The sequence below is a fragment of the Marmota marmota genome, unplaced genomic scaffold, assembly GCF_001458135.2.
Source record: "Marmota marmota marmota unplaced genomic scaffold, marMar, whole genome shotgun sequence".
NCBI classification, from domain to species: domain Eukaryota; kingdom Metazoa; phylum Chordata; class Mammalia; order Rodentia; family Sciuridae; genus Marmota; species Marmota marmota.
Window position 1 is genome coordinate 6858556 of NW_026000000.1, and position 18908 is coordinate 6877463.

Genomic DNA, 18908 nt, shown 5'->3' on the forward strand with positions numbered 1-18908 from the left:
TGTGTCTGCACTGGCAGCAGACACCAACGCTGAGATAGTGGCAGCAGTCAGTCTCAAGGAAGAATGGTGTTGTGGCAAGGCAGGAAGATTGTTGCTACCCAATTTTTATTCAGGAAACGGGGACTCTGTCAGCATTCTCTATTTATGTTCCTGTCCCAATTTGACCCTCTTTAACTTCATGAAAAATGTTGTAAGATGCTTTCAGCAAGTAATGTCCAAAACTTCAACAAAGCTCCCAATAACAAAGTCTCCTTATCAGACTATAAATTTCAAGGAAATTTTTTAAATCTACTTTTATTTTACACAAATATAAACTTCAGTAAATGCTGACTCCCTTTTCCAGAAAGAGCAAGAAAATGAGAAAGGATGGGAGGGATATCATAGCTCCCACAGAAGCTCCTTCTGTTAACAGCTAAAGAAGAGCACATGTTCCAAAGATCAAGACGAATCCATATGCAGAATAATCACTGCAGCAATTTTAAAGAGCTTGATCTGTTGTTGGCAATAAGCTGAGTAAAATCTGTCAATCTACCAACAAGGATCTAGAAAACTGGCCTGATGGATAACAAAAAGGCCTAAAGTTTCCAATACAGTTTCACAGCCAGATTTGGGAAGCTGTTCAAAGTCAAAGGCTAGCAATCTCTTCTTAGAAGTTCCAAAACATAGCAGAGTGGCACTCAGGAGCCAGGGAGGCAGCACCAGGTCAAAGGTCTGTACCATACAAAATTAATTCCAGGAGCACCTGCACTCTTCCTCCATGAGGTCAGATAACGCAGGACCTGACAGTTTCTGACAAAAGGTGCTACTGTCTATAATAAGAAAATTAAATGTGACAAAAACAATAACAACAAAATATACTGAAGCCCTCTGTTCCTGAAGCACTTTCCTGGTTCCCAAGAGACTTTCTAGTCATGAAAAAGAATGTAAAAAAAATTCATGAAAATTCTCTCTTTTTATATCATCTCACTCCAGTCAGAATGGCAGCTATTATGAAGACAAACAACAATAAGTGTAGGGGAGGATGTGGAGAAAAAGGCAGACTCATACATTGCTGGTGGGACTGCAAATTGGTGCAGCAAATATGGAAAGCAGTATGGAGACTCCTTAGAAAACTGGGAATGGAATTACCACCATTTGACCCAGCTATCCCTCTCCTCTGTCTATACCCAAAGTACTTATAAACAGCATACTACAGGGACACAGCCACATTAAAGTTATAGCAGCACAATTTACAATAGCTAAACTGTGGAGCCAACCTAGATGTCCTTCAATGGATGAATGAAAAAAAAAATGGCATATATATACAATGGAATTTTACTCAGCATTAAAAAAAAAAAGAACCCAAACCATGGCATTTGCAGGTAAATGGATGGCGTTGGAGAAGATAATGCTAAGTGAAGTCAGCCAATCCCCCCCAAAAAACAAATGCAGAATGTTTTCCCTGATATAAGGAAGTTGACTCATAGTGGGACTGGGAGGGACAGCATGGGAGGTATAAATGAATTCTAGATAGGGAAGAGGGGTGGGAGGGAAAGGGAAGGGGCAGGGATCAGCAAGGATGGTGGAATGTGATGGACATCATTATCCAAAGTACAAGTATGAAGACTTAAATTGGGTGTCAACATACTTTATATACAAACAAAGATACAAAAATTGTGGTATATATATGTACTAAGAATTGTAATGCAAAAAAAAAAAAAAAAGAATAGTGTTACCTTAGATTAGGTAGAGGGAAGTGAAAGGAGGAGAAGGCAGGGGATGTGGGGATAAGAAAGATAGTAGAATGAAACAGACACTATTACTTTATGTATGTATGTGACTGTATGACCAATGTGATTCTACAATATGTGTAATCAGAAAAATGCGAAATTATATCCCATCTATGTATGATATATCAAAGTATATAAGTGCATTCTACTGTCATGTATAACTAATTAAAACAAAATTTTTTTAAAAATTTCCTCTTCTTGTGATGCTGAAATCAATTCTGCCAAAGCAAACCTTTAGGTTATATATAAGCCTAAATCTCAGTTGACTTTATTTCTCAGGAATGACAGATACTTTTAGACATTATCACACACTTAGACATTTTGTATGGCTATTCTTGAGCCTCTTAATGATTGCCTTTCCTATCAGAGTCACTGTTTTGAATTACTTTTAAAAAGGCTGTGAAGATATATGGGGAAAAGAAAACTTCCTATTCAACCCTGACAGAACCTGGCTTCTCATTCCTTCTGTTTCCTCTGGGAGAACCTACTGCCCTTGGAGTGTCTATCCTAATACACTCCTCAGACAGACTTCTCAGTAGGTGACAGGAACACACTACTCTCTCACTGCAGGATAACCTCAAGCCTTCCTTTCCTATCACTTTTTTCCCTTGCTCCTCCCACTATATTACAGCCTGGCTTCCTTTTCCACCACTCCTTCCTACTCTTTGTGGGAGTCCCAGGAAAGTTTTCAGAGAGTCTTGCCCAAGTTCACCTCTTGATTTTGGACTGACAGCAGGATAATATCAGACTCTGAAGTCCCCACTGCATGTGATAACTCTAGGTCACTTTGGCCCATGATGACCAGTTCTAATTGGAATCTGTTCTTACAGATGGTTAGGGGGGATTATCCTTATCTCCCTGAGTTCTTCAATGGGGTCTTTGTAAGGGTCACAACAGTCCCCAACTTCAGGATAATTTATACTCTTTTTATTGGCATTTTAGGCCTCCATTTCTCCTGCAGATAATAGGCTATTTGCTGAAGAATGTAATAGATAGGAAGGAAGGAAGGAAGGAAGGAAGGGAGGGAGGGAGGGAGGGAGGGAGGAGGGAGGGAGGGTCGGTCGGTCAACACAGTGGGCCCAGTTTAAAGAATTATTCCATTTACCTCATGTTCCCACCACTCATATTTCTGTTCCCTATACTCCGTAAGATAGCAACAGCTCTCAGAATTAAAAGGCACATTAATTTTGTCCCAGCAATTCTTTTAGGAATTCATCCAGAAACACCTGCACCAAAGGATTTAAAGAGCAGTGTTCATGAGAGCAAACAGCTGACATCAGCTTAAATGCCCACCAGCAAAATGAGGCAATACTGTTACATCTACAGGAAGAAATAACAGGCAGTCATAAGAAAGAAAGAGGAAGTCTGCTGTGCCTAGGAATGGACACACAGAGAAACAAGCAGAGAAACATCATTGCCATCTGTGCTGACACCTTCACAGATGATCCAATCCACAGAGGAAGACCTGGCATCTGATGGGGGAAACACTGATTCTCCATAGGAACTCTACAGAAGAGCTTTGCTGCTTTAAACCTGAGCAATATTTCCTACACATGATTTCATTTAAAAATAGCTTATGGAAGCAGGAGGTATCACAATACCAGATGTTAAATTGTAATACAGAGCCACAGTAACAAAAACAGCATGCTGCTGGGTGTGGTGACACATGCCTGTAATCCCAGCAGCTCAGGAGGCTGAGACAGGAAGACTACAGTTCAAAGCCAGCCTCAGCAATATTGAGACGCTAAGCAACTCAGTGTGAGTGACCCTGTCTATAAATAAAATACAAAAATGGGATGGGGATGTCGTTCCCATCCCCACTCCCTTGAACATGTGGTCAAGTGCCCCTATGTTCAATCCAAAAAAAAAAAAAAAAGTACCAAAACCAGTACGCAAAAAAAAAAAAAAAAACCCAGCATGCTATTGGCACCAAAACAGGCATGAAAATCAATGAAATAGAACAGAAGACAAGAGAGATAAACACACATAAATACAGTGATCGCATAGTAGACAAAGGTGCCAAAAATCTACACTGGAGGAAAAAAATAGCCTCTTCAACAAATACTGCTGGGAAAACTGGAAATCCATATATAAATAATAATAATCCATATTAAAAAACTTCTATCTCTCACCCCTGCACAAAAATCAACTCAAAGAGAATCAAAGACCTAGGTATAAAAGCCTGCATATCTGAGAAGAAAATGTAGGCCCAACACTCCAACATGTTGGCTTAGGAACTGACTTCCTTAATAAGACTCCTAAAGCACAAGAAGTAAAATAAAAAATCAATAAATGGGATGGGATCAAACTTAAGTGCTTCTTCACAGCAAAGGAAACAAGAGCATAAAGAGAGAGCTTACAGAATGGGAGAAAATCTTTGCCACTCACATTTCAGATAAGGCATTAATTCGGGATATATAAAGAAGTTAAAAGCTTAAACCAAAACAATAAATAATGCAATCAATAAATGGGCAAATGAACAGAAACTTCTCAAAAGAAGAAATACAAATGGTCAACAAATATATGAAAAAAATCTCAACATCTTTAGCAATCATGGAAAATGCAATAGATTACACTGAGATTTTACCTCATTACAATCGGAATGGCAATTATCAAGAATACAAGTAAAAATAAATGTTGGCTAGGATGTGGGGATAAGGATACACTCACACATTGTTGGTGGGACTGCAAATTGGTACAACCATACTGGAAAGCAGTAAAAAACAAACAAACAAAAAAACCTGGAATGGAACCACCACTTGATCCAGTTAACCCACTCCTTAGTATATACCCAATGGAGTGAAAATCAGCTTACTACAGTGATGCAGCCACATCACTGTTTACAGCAGCAAAATTCAAAATAGCTAAGATATGGAACCAACTTATATGGCTATCAATGGATGAATGGGAAAGGAAATTGTGGTATACATACACCATAAAAAAGAATGACTTTATGATATTTGCTGGTAAATGGATGGATCTGGAGACTATCAAGCTAAGTGAAATAAGCCAATGACAAAATAACAAAGGTCTAATTTTCTCTCTGACATACAGATGCTAACCCACAACAAAGGGCAGGGATAGAAGTTCACTGGATTAGACAAAGGGGAATGAAAGGAAGGGAGTGGGGACAGGAATACGAAAGGCAGTGGAATGAATCTGACATAAATTTCCTTTGTACATATATGAATACAGCACAGTGAATCCCACCATCATGTACATCCATAAGACTTGGGTCCTAAATACAATATATCCTGTGTTTGCATAACTATATCAGAATGGACTCTACTATCGTGTATAACTAAAATAACCAATAAAAATAGTAAAACAATAAAAATGAAAGTAAAACAAAACTACAAGCACAGCCAATGGCAATAATTATTCAAATCCTGAACAACAAGTGAATAAACTGATTTCACAAGTCATGATCTATATTTTAAAAATATGAAATGGAATGAAATAGAGTAAAACAGAAGTACTCAGAGTGTATTTCACATAAGAAGGATCAAGTGTTCTGAAGGGGACTTTTTTGTTGCGTGTGTGAATGAACAGGTTTCTATGTTAAAACTCTCTAAGGATCATGGTTATAAATTGACAGTCACTGCATGATGATAAGTCTAACAAAGACAACACAAAGCATCAAAATAAGTAAAAAAAAAAAAAAAAAAAAGATGATGGTACAATCAAGAAGTCATGTTACCCCATCAGCTCAGAGAACTTCAGAAGTGAGCTTCTCTGCCAGTTCCCAGGAGAGGTCTCTCCTTCACACAGACAATAACACAAATCTATTTGACTTTTCTCTTGCTGTATAGCAAAGTACCACAAACTTAGTGGCTTAAACTACAAAAATCTATCATCACACCATTTCAATGGACCAGAAGTCCAGGCACAGTGTGCTAGAACTCTCTCCTCAGGGTCTGGTTTAGTTCCCTATACGTTGCTGTGACCAAAAGTTCTGACAAGAACAACATAGAGGAGGAGAAGTTTATTTTGGCTCATGGTTTCAGAGATTCAGTCCACGTTGGCCAACTCCATATCTCTGGACTTGAGGTAAAGCAAAATGGCATCAGGAAGCAGAGAGGAAGCTCCACTCACCGGGCAAAACATAAACCTCAGAGTTATACCTTCAGTGACCTACATCCTCCAGCTATACCCTACATGCCTATAGTTACTATGCAATTAATCTATTTCAGTATTTTAATCCACTTCTCATAATTTAATCACTTCTTGCATTGTCTCACATGAACTTTGTTGTGGCACCTCATAAAAACCATATAGGGTCTCCCACTTTCCTAGAGAGCCTGGGAACAATATATATCCTCACTCATTCAGGTTGCTAGCAATGCTGTTCCCTGAAATGACAGTATTGAGGACACTGATGTCAGCTTGCTGGCTGTCTCTCAAGGGCTGCATGCATGGCCCATCACAGGACCCTTTACCATCTTCAAGGCCTACTTGTACTATCAATATAATGTCTCTCTGTCACCAACTAAAAGAAATTTCTCTGTTTTTCAGTGTTCATGGAATTCCACTGGGATCATGTATATAAGTCAATAATCTCCCTATTCTAGGGCCAACTATGCTACATGACAAAAAATACGATCATGAGAATAACATCTCAGGATATTCATAGATTCTAGGCAAAATGGCAGAACATCTCTGAGGGGCCATTTTAGAAGTCCTATTTATCAGACCACCTTTTAGTTTGTGTGTCCTGCTCAGGAGGTTGCTAAAGGTTACTATTCTCCCACTCTAAACTCAGAGACAGTAGTGATCTCCTAACCCCACCTCAGAAAGTATGACATCATTGAGCACAGACAAAATCTCACTTGGTGTTAAGATACTGAAATGTGCAGACTAAAATTATGTTTCAAAAAACTTTCTGCTTAGCACAGAAGTTATTCTGTCAAAATCAAAGCTTCATTATGAGACTCTGATTTCTATAAATAAATATTCAGTTGTATTCACCTTCAAAAATGAGCTACAATTAAAGGACAAGCCATTCTGTGGCTGCTCTGATAAATACATGCTGGCTCTTGCTGAAGGCCTGCCAAGACCAAGCTTTCACAAAGGAAATTAATTAAACTGACCATTACAAAACCACACACACACACACACATTCTTATTCTCTCTCTCCCCACCCTCTCATTTATGGAAAAGAATACACAATAAGAACTACTGAATGCCCAAAGAATTTCCATTATAAATGACTCTCATCAGCATTGCCTAGCAAGTGTCAGTAACACTAAATTCTATTCTAGCTTCTTAGAAGAAGCTGAGATTATATGAATGTCAATATAACCCCAGCACAATGAGGGGTGTGTATCATAGCACTGCTACAGGGAAGGCAGCAGCTGAAGGGACTTTCTTAGGGCTTACCTTCCCAAGCAGGTCTCCATGCTACAGTGTCAATCTTGCAAAAAATTATTTTTACTAAATTACATTGAAGACAACAATTCTGGGGCAAAGATGCAGAAACTACAGTGTGACGATATAAAGGTCCAAAATCACTAGAAATAACATGGTGAAAGGGCTTATGTCTGTGAGTTCTCACTCACAAGGACTTTTACTGTAGTAACTTCTTTAATATTTAACTTTTCAAATAGAACAAAAATATTTTTTCATTGCCGATAAAGGAAACAGAGAATTCTTGGGTGGTGGCAAAAGCACTGGCTTTTGACTCTAAGCCCTCATTGTGCTCTGGCATCACAGCACTGAGCATATCACAGAGCATGAGTTCAATAATTTCAAAATCAGGCCAACAACCCAATGATAGGACTTGCTTCAGGAATCAAATAAAATCAGAGGAGATACAGAAATTCTACTTTCACCATTCCAGGAATACTTTCTATTCCAAAGCACCAATGCAGACACTGCTTGATGACCCACAAAGTAATCTGCAGGTTCTATATCTATTATAAAATGCTTTGTTTCCACAGAAGTCCACCTACCTGGGATGAAGAAAGCTTCTACCCAAGCTGCTCATGGACAGCACTGGCCCAAGATACATAAAATTTCAAGAGTGAAACAACAGTCTGGGAGCACTTTATCGATGGGAACATAGGACCCTAACTTCATGCTCGGGCTCCTGCTCCTAAGTCAAATGAGTCAGAAGGCTTCAAAAGAAATCAATCATCTTTTTAAGCGTACCCCCAACCTACACACTCAATATCAAAGAAGGTTCAGAGACCTGCTAGAAGTCTCATTACCCTGGCCAGTCCCCCAGCCTGCCACTTTGCTCTATTATTGACCCAGCAGGCTGTAGCCTTCCCTAACCCAAAGCTCTATAACTCCTGCTTTTCCCAGAACACTTCCACATTCACCTCACACAGCTGGATCCTCCTCGGATTTTTCCTTAAAAGGGACTTTCCATTCCTATTATTCACTGTCCTTGCACCTTATTCACTTCTTCTACAGTACCTAACAAGGCTTATGTTTGGGGAACAATGTCAACTTCAGAGCTTCTGCCATCTGGCCTGACACACAGTAGGTATTCAATGAACATTTGCTGAAGGAATCAAATAACTATTTTCTGGGGAGACTGCCCATGTCAGAGTCTCAGGACCCCTTTACACTCTTAAACTATTGTAATCCTCCAAAGATCTTTTTCTTATATGAGTTACAGCTCTCAATCTTACTACATTAGTACACCTTAAAACACAAGAACATATTCCATAAGTGTTTAAAAGAAGATACCATCTTGTATGTCACTCAGTCTTGGGAAACTCCACCATACATCTGTGAGAGAATGAGGTAGAAATGGCAAAGATTGTCTCATTATCACTATGAAACTCTTTTAAACTTGGCCCCACTTTTTTTACCTCTAGGAGACCATAAATTAAACTTTGAAAATTGTTTACCTAATGTTTAGCCAAAAAATTAAGCTGTAACTAATCAGAAGAAAGAAATTTATTAAAATATCATCAATGAACTTTGTAAAATAAGAGACAAATAGCAAACATTGCCCACCAGGCTCTGCTGGGATTGCAAGCGAAGCTACATGGTTAGTACCTGTGATGAAGATAGAGCAGGCTGTCACTACCGCCTGATGCCAGCAAGTCCAATTCATTCCTCTTGCTTTTGTTGCATGAAAATAAGTCTCTTGTCTTTGGCATAGTCATTTTCTTCAGTACACATTAAGAAACACACACACTGCCTTATATGCAACCCATGAGTCTGAGTAACCGAGTCTGTCTGGTCAACTCTGGATTCAGAAACAAAGAGAAGCAAACCCTGGCCTTGATGACCACATTCGGGTCTGCTTCCAGGCAAAGTGGTAGCAGGTTTCCATCCTGATGTCCTGACACAGACATTCTGCTATGTCTTTTTACTGTCTAAATGCAGCACTAACCTAGAAAGTATTTCAAAGAATTTAAACAAGTCAAAGACCAAATACATTGAGATTTGCTTGCCAAGTAACAGAAAAACAATAATTCTAAGTGCTCATTAAATAAGTTCAGTTTAACTTTACCCAAGAATATTTGATTAACCAGAGGCACTTTACTCATGGTATAACATTGCAACTGTGCTCAGCTCTAAAACCAGCCAATAGGGGTGCTGGCCCTTACAACTCTCAGAGCCAGAGAACTTGGAGGTGACATCCACACTGGAGAATTCCACTGCTTTCTCCCTGGAATAAATGCTGCCCATCATGATCTGCTTCAGAAATTGTGCCATCTGGACCAGGTCTGACTCCCAGGGTTGAATGAGAAGGCTTCCCTCAGGGTGAAATTATGTCACATCTGGTGTGCTGCCCTTTGTGCACCACATGCCTCCTCTAAAAGTCATAGGCAGAGGCATCAGAAAGTCCAGTCTCTTGGATTAGCTTGGCCTCAGCCAATTCCTGAGATCTAAGGCAATTCCAGTTGGACAGAGCGGGTTCAAGCCTCCTCAGGGAATCGCATGGCCCCCTCAAAGAATTCCAACCTGCTCCTAAAGGATTTGAGGCCAAAGAACTCACTGGTACAGCTGAAACCAACACAATTTCATGGTTTCCTAGCACCTACAATGGATGCTATGATAGCTATTACTGCCTTTCACTATCTACCTGAAGTACTGAATTTCCCCCAGGATACGACAAACTATCTTTCTGCTATAGTTTGCTCCTGACTGGTTCCTTTCCACCATTTATAACCTGTTTTAAGTGTCACCTCTTCAGCCATACCTTCTCTGAGCAGCCCTATTAACTTGAGTTCCTTATAATCCTTTCCTCAGTCCCTTATCTATTCCCTTTGTAGGAATACTCTCCATGAACAGGTATTGCTTGTACCTGCTCTGTTTGGTTCAGTATTCAAAGTACAATGTCTGGTACATGGTTAAGTATTATACAAAATCTTAACTCATGCAATCCTACACTGCACTTCCTTGTCACAATACTGCAGGACAAGCATTCACCTCATTTGAGTCTGTGCTCAATACCTTACTGCATCCTATCAACTCATATTTGATGGCCCCCTAGCACCCTGGGAATGCTAGGCCCTCAACAGGCAGAGACTCACAGCAGAGATGGGAGGTGGGCTTACCCAGCCCCCAGCCCTCCTCTCTACCCAGTCAGCCTCCCAAATACCCTTCCTAGTCAGAGCTTTATCTCTCAAAGGACATTATCAGGAAAAACAGGGAGTGACAGTGAGTTTAGATGATATACCGAAGAACATATTTTGTTTTACATTTTAATTTTAGGTTGGAAAACTTACCAATCAAATGTGGTTTCAGATATTATACAATATATAAAATTCTAAGTTGGTTCTTCAGCAAACACTAAGCAACAGCACAGGAAATGAATGCAATTTGGGTGGGGTATGGATATGGAGCTGAAGAATATAGCTCCAAGATGGCTCTGCAGTCCCACCTCTCAGCAAGGTGAAGACAAGGTTGGAGCTGAATAGAAATTGCATTCCAATGTCCAACATTCTATGAGCATGTCCTCTGTGGGGCTCATCCAACCTTAAACAGCTACTTCTAAAAATATATTTTTTGTACACATTGCTGCAATATCATTATAAACTGTGACAGGTGTTAAAAAGGGAAAAAATGTAATACCCAAATGAGTGAGATAATTTAGATTAAGAAAAAGGTGTCCAGGAAAGCCCCTCTAAGGGGCCCAAGACCTAAAGAAGAAAACAAGAGTCAGCCATCCATTCTCAACTAGAGGGAATAACATGTGCAAAATGCATGCATGGATAGAGTACTGACCTGTCAGAACCATCTAGATTTTGATGACCAAAGGGACACTGAGATGGACGAGGCTCCAAGTGGCCAGTGCCAGATCACTTTAACTCTAACAGATGAAGGTAGGAAGATGGGAACTTACACTAACGAAATGAAATACATGAAGGCGAGAAAGGAGAAGCGTTAGGATTCCATTTACAGGTTGCTAGTCAGAGAAGGATTTCAGAAAAGTGGTCAAAATGTACACAGATTCTTAGGGAGCTAAAAAGGAGCTAAGAAGCTTGACCTGGAAGGTGGCTGTGACAATGAAGGAAAAACAACAGGCTGAGTATAAAGCATCTGGAACAATGCCATGCAAACATTCACTCAGTACTGCTGGGAACCTCCAGGGTTACATCCTATCTTTGGCTCTGAAGGCTTAGGAGTAAACAAAACGTGACTCTATGTCAACAGAATTTAAGTGGGATGAAGCAGCAGCAGAAAAAATAAATTCAAACATCTAGGCAGCAATAAGTGCTCTGTTAAAAATTAAAAAAAAGGAAAAGTAACATGAACCACTTAAGTGACTAGGATGGGCCACTAGGGAGTTGTAACAAATTTGATGAACTCCTGAAATCCAATCTAGATAGACTACCATGAAACAGACTGAGGTTTATGTTCACCTCTTATCAACCTCTAATATCCTGCCAGCAAGAAGTAAACTGCAGAAATCCAAGACAGACTGCAGGTGAGCAACTAAGATGCTGAACCCATATGGAGGCAGAGAATTTGCAAGAAAAATCTGCTGAGAGATACAATGAGAATTCTGGGAAATAGAAGACATGTCCTTATTCTGACCTCCTTTCTTTGTACCTTTTATCTCAAGGGTATAAAGAATCTGCTGAAATACACCTGTTACACTAAAGATAGGATTTTATATGCCATGGCCTAAAAATGGTCGAAACCAGCAGGTTCATTTTACAAATCCTGCGATAAAAAGGAACTACGATTTTCAAGAAAAAAAAGTAACTTCCACAGTGTCCTCTGCCAGCTTCCCTTGGCCCCAATGAACTGGTTCAGCCTAACAACTTTATACAGCCTCTGTAACTCTTAGTTACAGAGGGGTATACTTTGTGACAAAATTTCACATTGAGTGGCTCCCTGGAAGTTCTGTGAACAGAGTTCTAAAGCACACACTGCTTCTGAGATTCTCCTATGACCCTAAAAAGTGTCTGGGAACGCAGTGGACATAGTAAGTGTCCAGGCACAGATAGCACATGATAAAAATGTGTACAGGAAGAAAAGATAACACTTATGCTTCTGCCCTTGATTAGCAGTAAATAATAGCAGCTACCACTAGACTATTCAGACCCAATCCACCCAAATGATCGCCATGATTTGACATAATCTGAAAAGAGTCAGATTTGTTGGTTCTGTGCAAGAAGAGAGCCCAGGTCTGAGCTAATATTAACTCTAAGACTCACAACAACCTTTAAAGATGCATTATTACCATAAATTAACTCATCAGGAAATTAAATCTCAGAGAAGTATCCTTTCTCAAAGTCACAGGACTAATAAACCACAGTCAATGTAACCCCCTAACCAATCCTCCAAAGCAAGTCAGAATATCCACACCCCATGCCATGCCCATTAACCTAATTTCTAGACATTTTAAGTCAGTCATTTACAAGCTTTTTTTAATTACAGGAAAAAACTTTCCTTCAAATAAAATGTTACTAAACCACATGAACTATTTGGGAAGATAACTTCCTCCAGAATGAGATTCCTTGGAAAGCTGGGAATGGAACCATCATCTGACCTAGCTATTCCCCTTCTCAGACTATACCCAAAAGACCTAAAAAGAGCATAATACAGGGACACAGCCACATCAATGTTTATAGCAGCACAATTCACAATAGCTAGACTGTGGAACCAACCTAGATGCCCTTCAATAGATGAATGGATTTTAAAAATGTGGCATTTATACACGATGGAATATTACTCAGCACTAAAAAATAACAAGATCATGGCATTTGCAGGGAAATGGATAGCATTAGAGCAGATTATGCTAAGTGAAGTTAGCCAATCCCTAAAAAACAAATGCCGAATGTCTTCTCTGATATAAGGGGGGTGTCTCAAAATGGGATAGGGAGGAGGGGCATGAGAAGAAGATTACCACTAAATAGGAAAGAGAGGTAGGAGGGAAAAGGAAGGAGAAGGGGAGATGCACGGAAGATGGAAGGAGACCCTCATCGTTATACAGAATACATGTATGATGTTGTGAGGAGAAAAAGAAAAAAAAAGTGTGTCACATTAGATTGGATAGAGAGAAGTGATGGGAGGGGAGGAGAGGGGAAGGGGGGATAGGAAGGGCAGCAGAATAGAATAGACATTATGATTGCTGTATGTATATAGGTGACTGTATGACCAATGTGATTCTGCAATCTGTACAATCAGAAAAATGAGAAATTGATTCAAATGTATGAATTGTCAAGATCATTGTAATGCCATGTGTAGCTAATAAAAAAAGCACTCTGTTTAACACATGCAGTTCAACTTCCTCTAACATTTCATCTGCATATGTGCTTCAACACTTGCTAGCTCCCTTGAAAGGTAGTAGAGCAAAACTGGATTCTTTATCCAGAGTAATGACCTACCACTGCACCATTCTAGAGCTCCAGGTTTTGTGGATGAAGGGAGAACAAGAGGAAAGAAACAGAGGTTGTATAAGTAGAGGGTATTCAGGGAAAGCATTCACACAACATGGTGAAGCCCAGTGCTCAAGGAACTGGTCTGGGGAATAACTCAGGACAGAAGCCAAGGACCACAATGCAAATGGCCTGCAATGTCATGCTAAGCACTATGGGGTTTTCTTTTTATGCAAAATTAAGAAGAAGATCAAGTTATTAGATTATAAATATGCCTAAGAAGAGATGAGTTAATGTCTTACAGAACATTTGCTAGATTCTTGGGCTGGGATTGTGGCTCAGTGGTAGAACGCTTGCCTAGCATTCCTGAGGCACTGGGTTCAATCCCCAGCACCACATAAAAAAAACCTAAATAAACAAAATAAAGTTATTGTGTCCATCTACAACTCAAAATTTAAAAAAACATTTTGCTAGATTCTTTTAGTTTAAAAAAAAAATCAGATAATCTTAATGAAAACATCTATACAGTTAGTAAGTTAAAATGGCATATACGGTAGCTTTATTTCAGAGTATCTGAGGCAGTAAGACAGGTTTCATCATATTGTTCAAATCTTCCTGTCAGAATCAGTTTCATGTCTTGCTGCATAAGGAGACAGCCAGGGCTGTTTCTGGGCTGAGAGAGGAGCATTTCATGGGAGCAAGCTCATTGCATGGTGTACTGATGGTTCCTGGGTCACATCCTAGCCGCTGACATGCTCCTGGTAAGCTAACTAGATGACCCCACTGCATGGATGACTAACCCATACCCTCAATCCCTCCTTGTTCTAGCTACCTTCCTATGAGAGGTGGCCTGCTAAGACAGTTCTGGCAGTGAGATAAATAAGCAGAAGTCAAGTACTGGAGAGGGCTTCCAGTTAGGGAAGCATCAGTCTTCCTACCAAAAAGCGTCCCTCAGTTGACAGACTCCTCCCTTCCTTAGTCATTCCTCTTATTCCTGCCAAGGCCAAAGTGCTGAAGACTCAGCTCTCATTCATTGTGAGACCATGTGCAAAGCAGGAGAATGACAAGTGTACAAAGGAACACTGAAAAGAGAGCTCAGGTGACTATTCATCTTTTCATCACTGTCCAACACCTCCCAATAGTTCATTCAAATTATTAATCCACCAAATAGATTAATCCATTGATGAGGTTAGAGTCCTCATGATACAGTCATTTGTCAAAAGCCTCACCTCTGTACACTGCTCTATTAGGGACTAAATCTTTAAGCATATAAGCCTTTGGGGGATATTCCAGACCCAAACCATAATACCTGGCAATGTCTATGAACAACTTAGCCCTGAGCCACCTACCTCCAAGCACCTCATCATCTGAACCAGATAAAGCTATATTTATGTCGCCATAGTTAGCTTTGTGTTACTTTCAGTCCAATGCATTCCTAATTGAGATGACAAATCCTCTGGTGACTAAGATTTATTCTGCCTAAAAATATGATTTCCTGGAAGAAACTGTGTTTCCCTTGCAAGTCACTTCCCCCAAAATAACACTAAAGATTATTGATGATTCCACACATACTAGCCAAAGCCTCTGCCAGCCCACCCCAGAAAGGGGAAAGGGCCTGAGAAAACAGAGAGAGAGCCAGGACAGCAGAGGAGGCCATTCACAAGGGGCTTCCTGTCTGACACATTTGGAAGGTGGGCTAGGGGCCAGCTTGGAATCCATTGTTGGCTCAATGGTGGTCCCTCTACTAGAGTTGATGGGCAAGAGTCCTAGGGAGGACGCATAGAACAGTTCCCCATGGAATGAGGGGTGGGAGCTCCACTTGCAGCCTTGGGTATATCTAATCACTTTGGCATGGGGTGTAGAGTGGGCACAGTGCTTGGTGCTAGGCAGTGTATATGAGAGACCTGAGTGGACATGACAGAGATGCATGGAGGAGTGCGCTCTGCAGGGCGTGCCTGTCAACTGTCTGACTGCATGGGGTGGGTAGGTGGGGTCTCTGGGGTCTGTAGGGGTCTGGTATACCTTCAGGAACATAGTGGTTTCTGTGAGGTATGTGGACTAGAAAAACATAACTGCCACATACCTAGTATAGTCCCAAAGCAAATTACAGAAATGTATCAAGAACTTGATGTCTTCAAAAGATAAGAGTATAAACACATGTAAGGTATAAGAATATAAAAGTCCCAAGGCACTAGTAATATATTTCTGTAGTACTCTACCTTAGAAATGTTGCTTGAATGACTCATGGAATGTCCCAAAGTCTTCTCCGTCTGCAAGAAAGCCAAACAGGTATTCAATATTGAGCCTTGATTAAAATATGCAAAGAATATAACAATCCTCCTGACACACTATTCCTGTAACTAGAATTTGCTAAGCACAACCTATTTCTACTATGTACTAGATGTGTGAAGCCAGTTATCGGATACTGAAGAATTGGGCAAAAAAATAATAAAAACAGTAGGCCTTACCCTAAAGGAATTTATCAGGGAAAATACAGGAGTTTGAAATCAATTATAATAATAAGAGAGTGATAACTATTATAAGATATATTCAAGGGCAGGTTCAAAGATGAGAAACCTGCATGCACAGTGGATGTGACATAGTCCATGTTATAAAGTAGTCATTGTAGGATGTCCCCAGAGTTGATCCCACCTGGGTCATATGACTGTCAAAGTGCTAGGTACTCAAAAGATATATCACACTGCTCAGATCTCCCTCAAGTCTGTTCCTTCTCCTAGAGCAGAAATCCAGGAATGACACTGCCCCCTCCCTCTCAGACTCCTCCACATTCAGTCTAATATCAAATTACTGGCTCCTTAAGGATTCTAAATCTCAAATCTCATTTCCATTTTTATTATAAATACCTTAGTTTAGATTCTCTTCATTTATCTTCATGGGACCTTCCTAAATAATCTCCTACCTCCCTGACAAATAAATTATCGGCTAACTTGTATTTCTCCTCCCCCAAATTCATATACTGAAGTTGTAATTTCCAATACTTCACAATGTGACAGATGGTAGAGTCTCTCAAGAGGTGATTAAGTTAAAATTAGGTCATTTGGGAGGAAATTCAATATGACTAATATCCTTATAAGACTGGGACACAGATACATACAGAGGAAAGACCATGCAAAAACATGGATAAGACAACTGTCTGCAAGCCAAAGAGAAGCCTCAGAAGAATCCAATTCTGCTTATACCTTGAGCTCAGACTTCCAGCCTCCAGACTGTGAGAAAATGAATTTCTGTGGTTTAAGCCATCCACTCTGTGTAACTTTGTTATGGGAATCCTAGCAAATAAATACAATAATCTTCTACACTATATTGCTTTGTCTTTAAAAGATGACATTCTAAAAATAGTTTGATTTTTTTAAAAAAAGAAAGTAATTTTCTTGAATCCACTCATTCTTGCTCAAAATCCAAATGAGTAAAAAGCTATTGCAAAACAGAAGATCTTACTTTAAAATTATCTATTTTCTCTTAAAATCTTTGGTCAATCAGAAATACAAAAAAGCTAGTGGATCACACATACAAACAAAGATGTTGTGCCTGCCGAAAACTAAAAACATAAATAAATAAATAAATATTAAAAAAAAAAAAAATTCCTTTAAAGGAGATTCTACTCCACCAAATTCCTCCTTAAAGACAACATAGCCCCACCCCCACCCCTTGCGGGTGTAGCTCAGTGGTAAAACACTTGCCTAGTGTACACAAAGCCCTGGGTTTGATCTTAATCACCAAGCAGAGGGAAGATAATGAAAGCTAACCAACAAGACAGTCTGAATTTTCCCTTTCTCCTTGACCCACCAAATTATAGACTACCTTTGTTTTTGGATTCTTGGCTTTGGATGCTGCCTATTCCTAAAATGGTGATGAAGAAAAAATGTCCTGATCTCTCAGGTAGCCTGTTAATCAGCACTTCTATTCTGACAATGTTTTGTTGTTGTTGTTGTTTGTTTGTCATTGTTTTGGGGGGTCTTCATAGAAATATGTTTGTGTAATTCTGATTTTCTTTTAATATTTAATAATTTTCTTTTAATTTCTTGTTTTATAAATCTGAGCTACTTTTTTTTTTTCTTTTTTGGTACTAGGGTTTGAACACAGGGGTGCTCTACCACTGAGCTACATTCTCAGCCCCTTTTTTAAATTTTATTTTGAGTCAATTTTGCTAAGCTGACAAGTCTGGCCTTGAACTTGCAATCCTCCTGCCTCAGCCTCCCAAATCACTGACTTTTATAGAAGTAGATTTTTGGGTAAAAGATGGCAGTGCGCATACAATTTAGTTAATAAAAATAAATCAATCAGAAAACAGATACATAAGACTGGGGTTGTGGCTCAGTGGCAGAGTGCTTGCTTCACACATATGACGCACTGGGTTATATCCTCAGCACCACATAAAACTAAATAAATAAAATATATTATATTATATTCCTCTACAACTAAAAAAATATTTTAAAAAAAGAAAACAGATACATAGATTGGGAAAGACTTTGTCTGAGGGTGTGAGAAAGCAAAGTTTTGTTAATGTAAGAAGTTAACAAATCACAAGGACAATGAGAAGTTCTGTAGAAGAACAGGGGCATTTCATCTTTTCATCAGTCCCACTAATGATGTTTTACATGTCCACATGAGACAAGTAAACTAAAATGGGTCTATAGGGATAGTCTCTCAGTAAATAGAGACCTTTGAAAACATGACACATTTTATACCAAGCTTTCTTCTTTGGTTAAAGTTAACAGAACATTCATTGTATGCCTGTAAGACACTAGACATATTACTAATTAGAATATCACCAAAGGAACTTACACAATGTGCCCACAATGATAACGGCTATAATGTTTGACCAAAAGGGAACATTTTGACCTCCAAGTATAGAGTGGTCACCATGGAACTTAGTTGTCATGAGACCTGATTTCCAAGAAAGTTTGTAAATATTTTCCAAATCAGCAAAATTTAACCTTAGTTCAACTGCTTAGAGAACTACAGAAGATAATTAGAAACTATTTTGAGAATCTGTACTCCAATAAAATAGAAAATATCAAAGGCATTGACAAATTTCTAGAGCCATATGATATACCCAAACTGAATCAGGATAATACCTACAGGATAAATGGATCAATTTCAAGCAATGAAATAGAAGTCACCATCAGAAGCCTACCAACCAAGAAAAGCCTAGCACCAGACAGATACACAGCTAAGTTCTACAAGACCTTCAAAGAAAAACTAATACCAATACTCCTCAAATTATTTCATGAAATAGAAAAAGAGGGAACACTTGCAAACTCATTCTATGAAGCAAATATCACCCTGATTCCAAAACCAGATAAAGACATAACAAAAAAAG

General features: G+C 39.3%; 1 protein-coding gene across 10 annotated transcripts in view; it reads right to left on the bottom strand.

Annotated features, from left to right (window-relative positions):
• The window catches only part of Marchf8 (membrane associated ring-CH-type finger 8), a 224908-nt gene that overhangs the window by 15471 nt on the left and 190529 nt on the right, over positions 1-18908 (bottom strand). For all 10 annotated transcript variants that reach the window (XM_048807466.1, XM_015498889.2, XM_048807471.1 and 7 more), the window contains one exon: positions 15784-15834. In XM_048807466.1, the coding sequence (XP_048663423.1) occupies positions 15784-15834 (51 nt within the window). The remainder of the gene's footprint in view (positions 1-15783; positions 15835-18908) is intronic.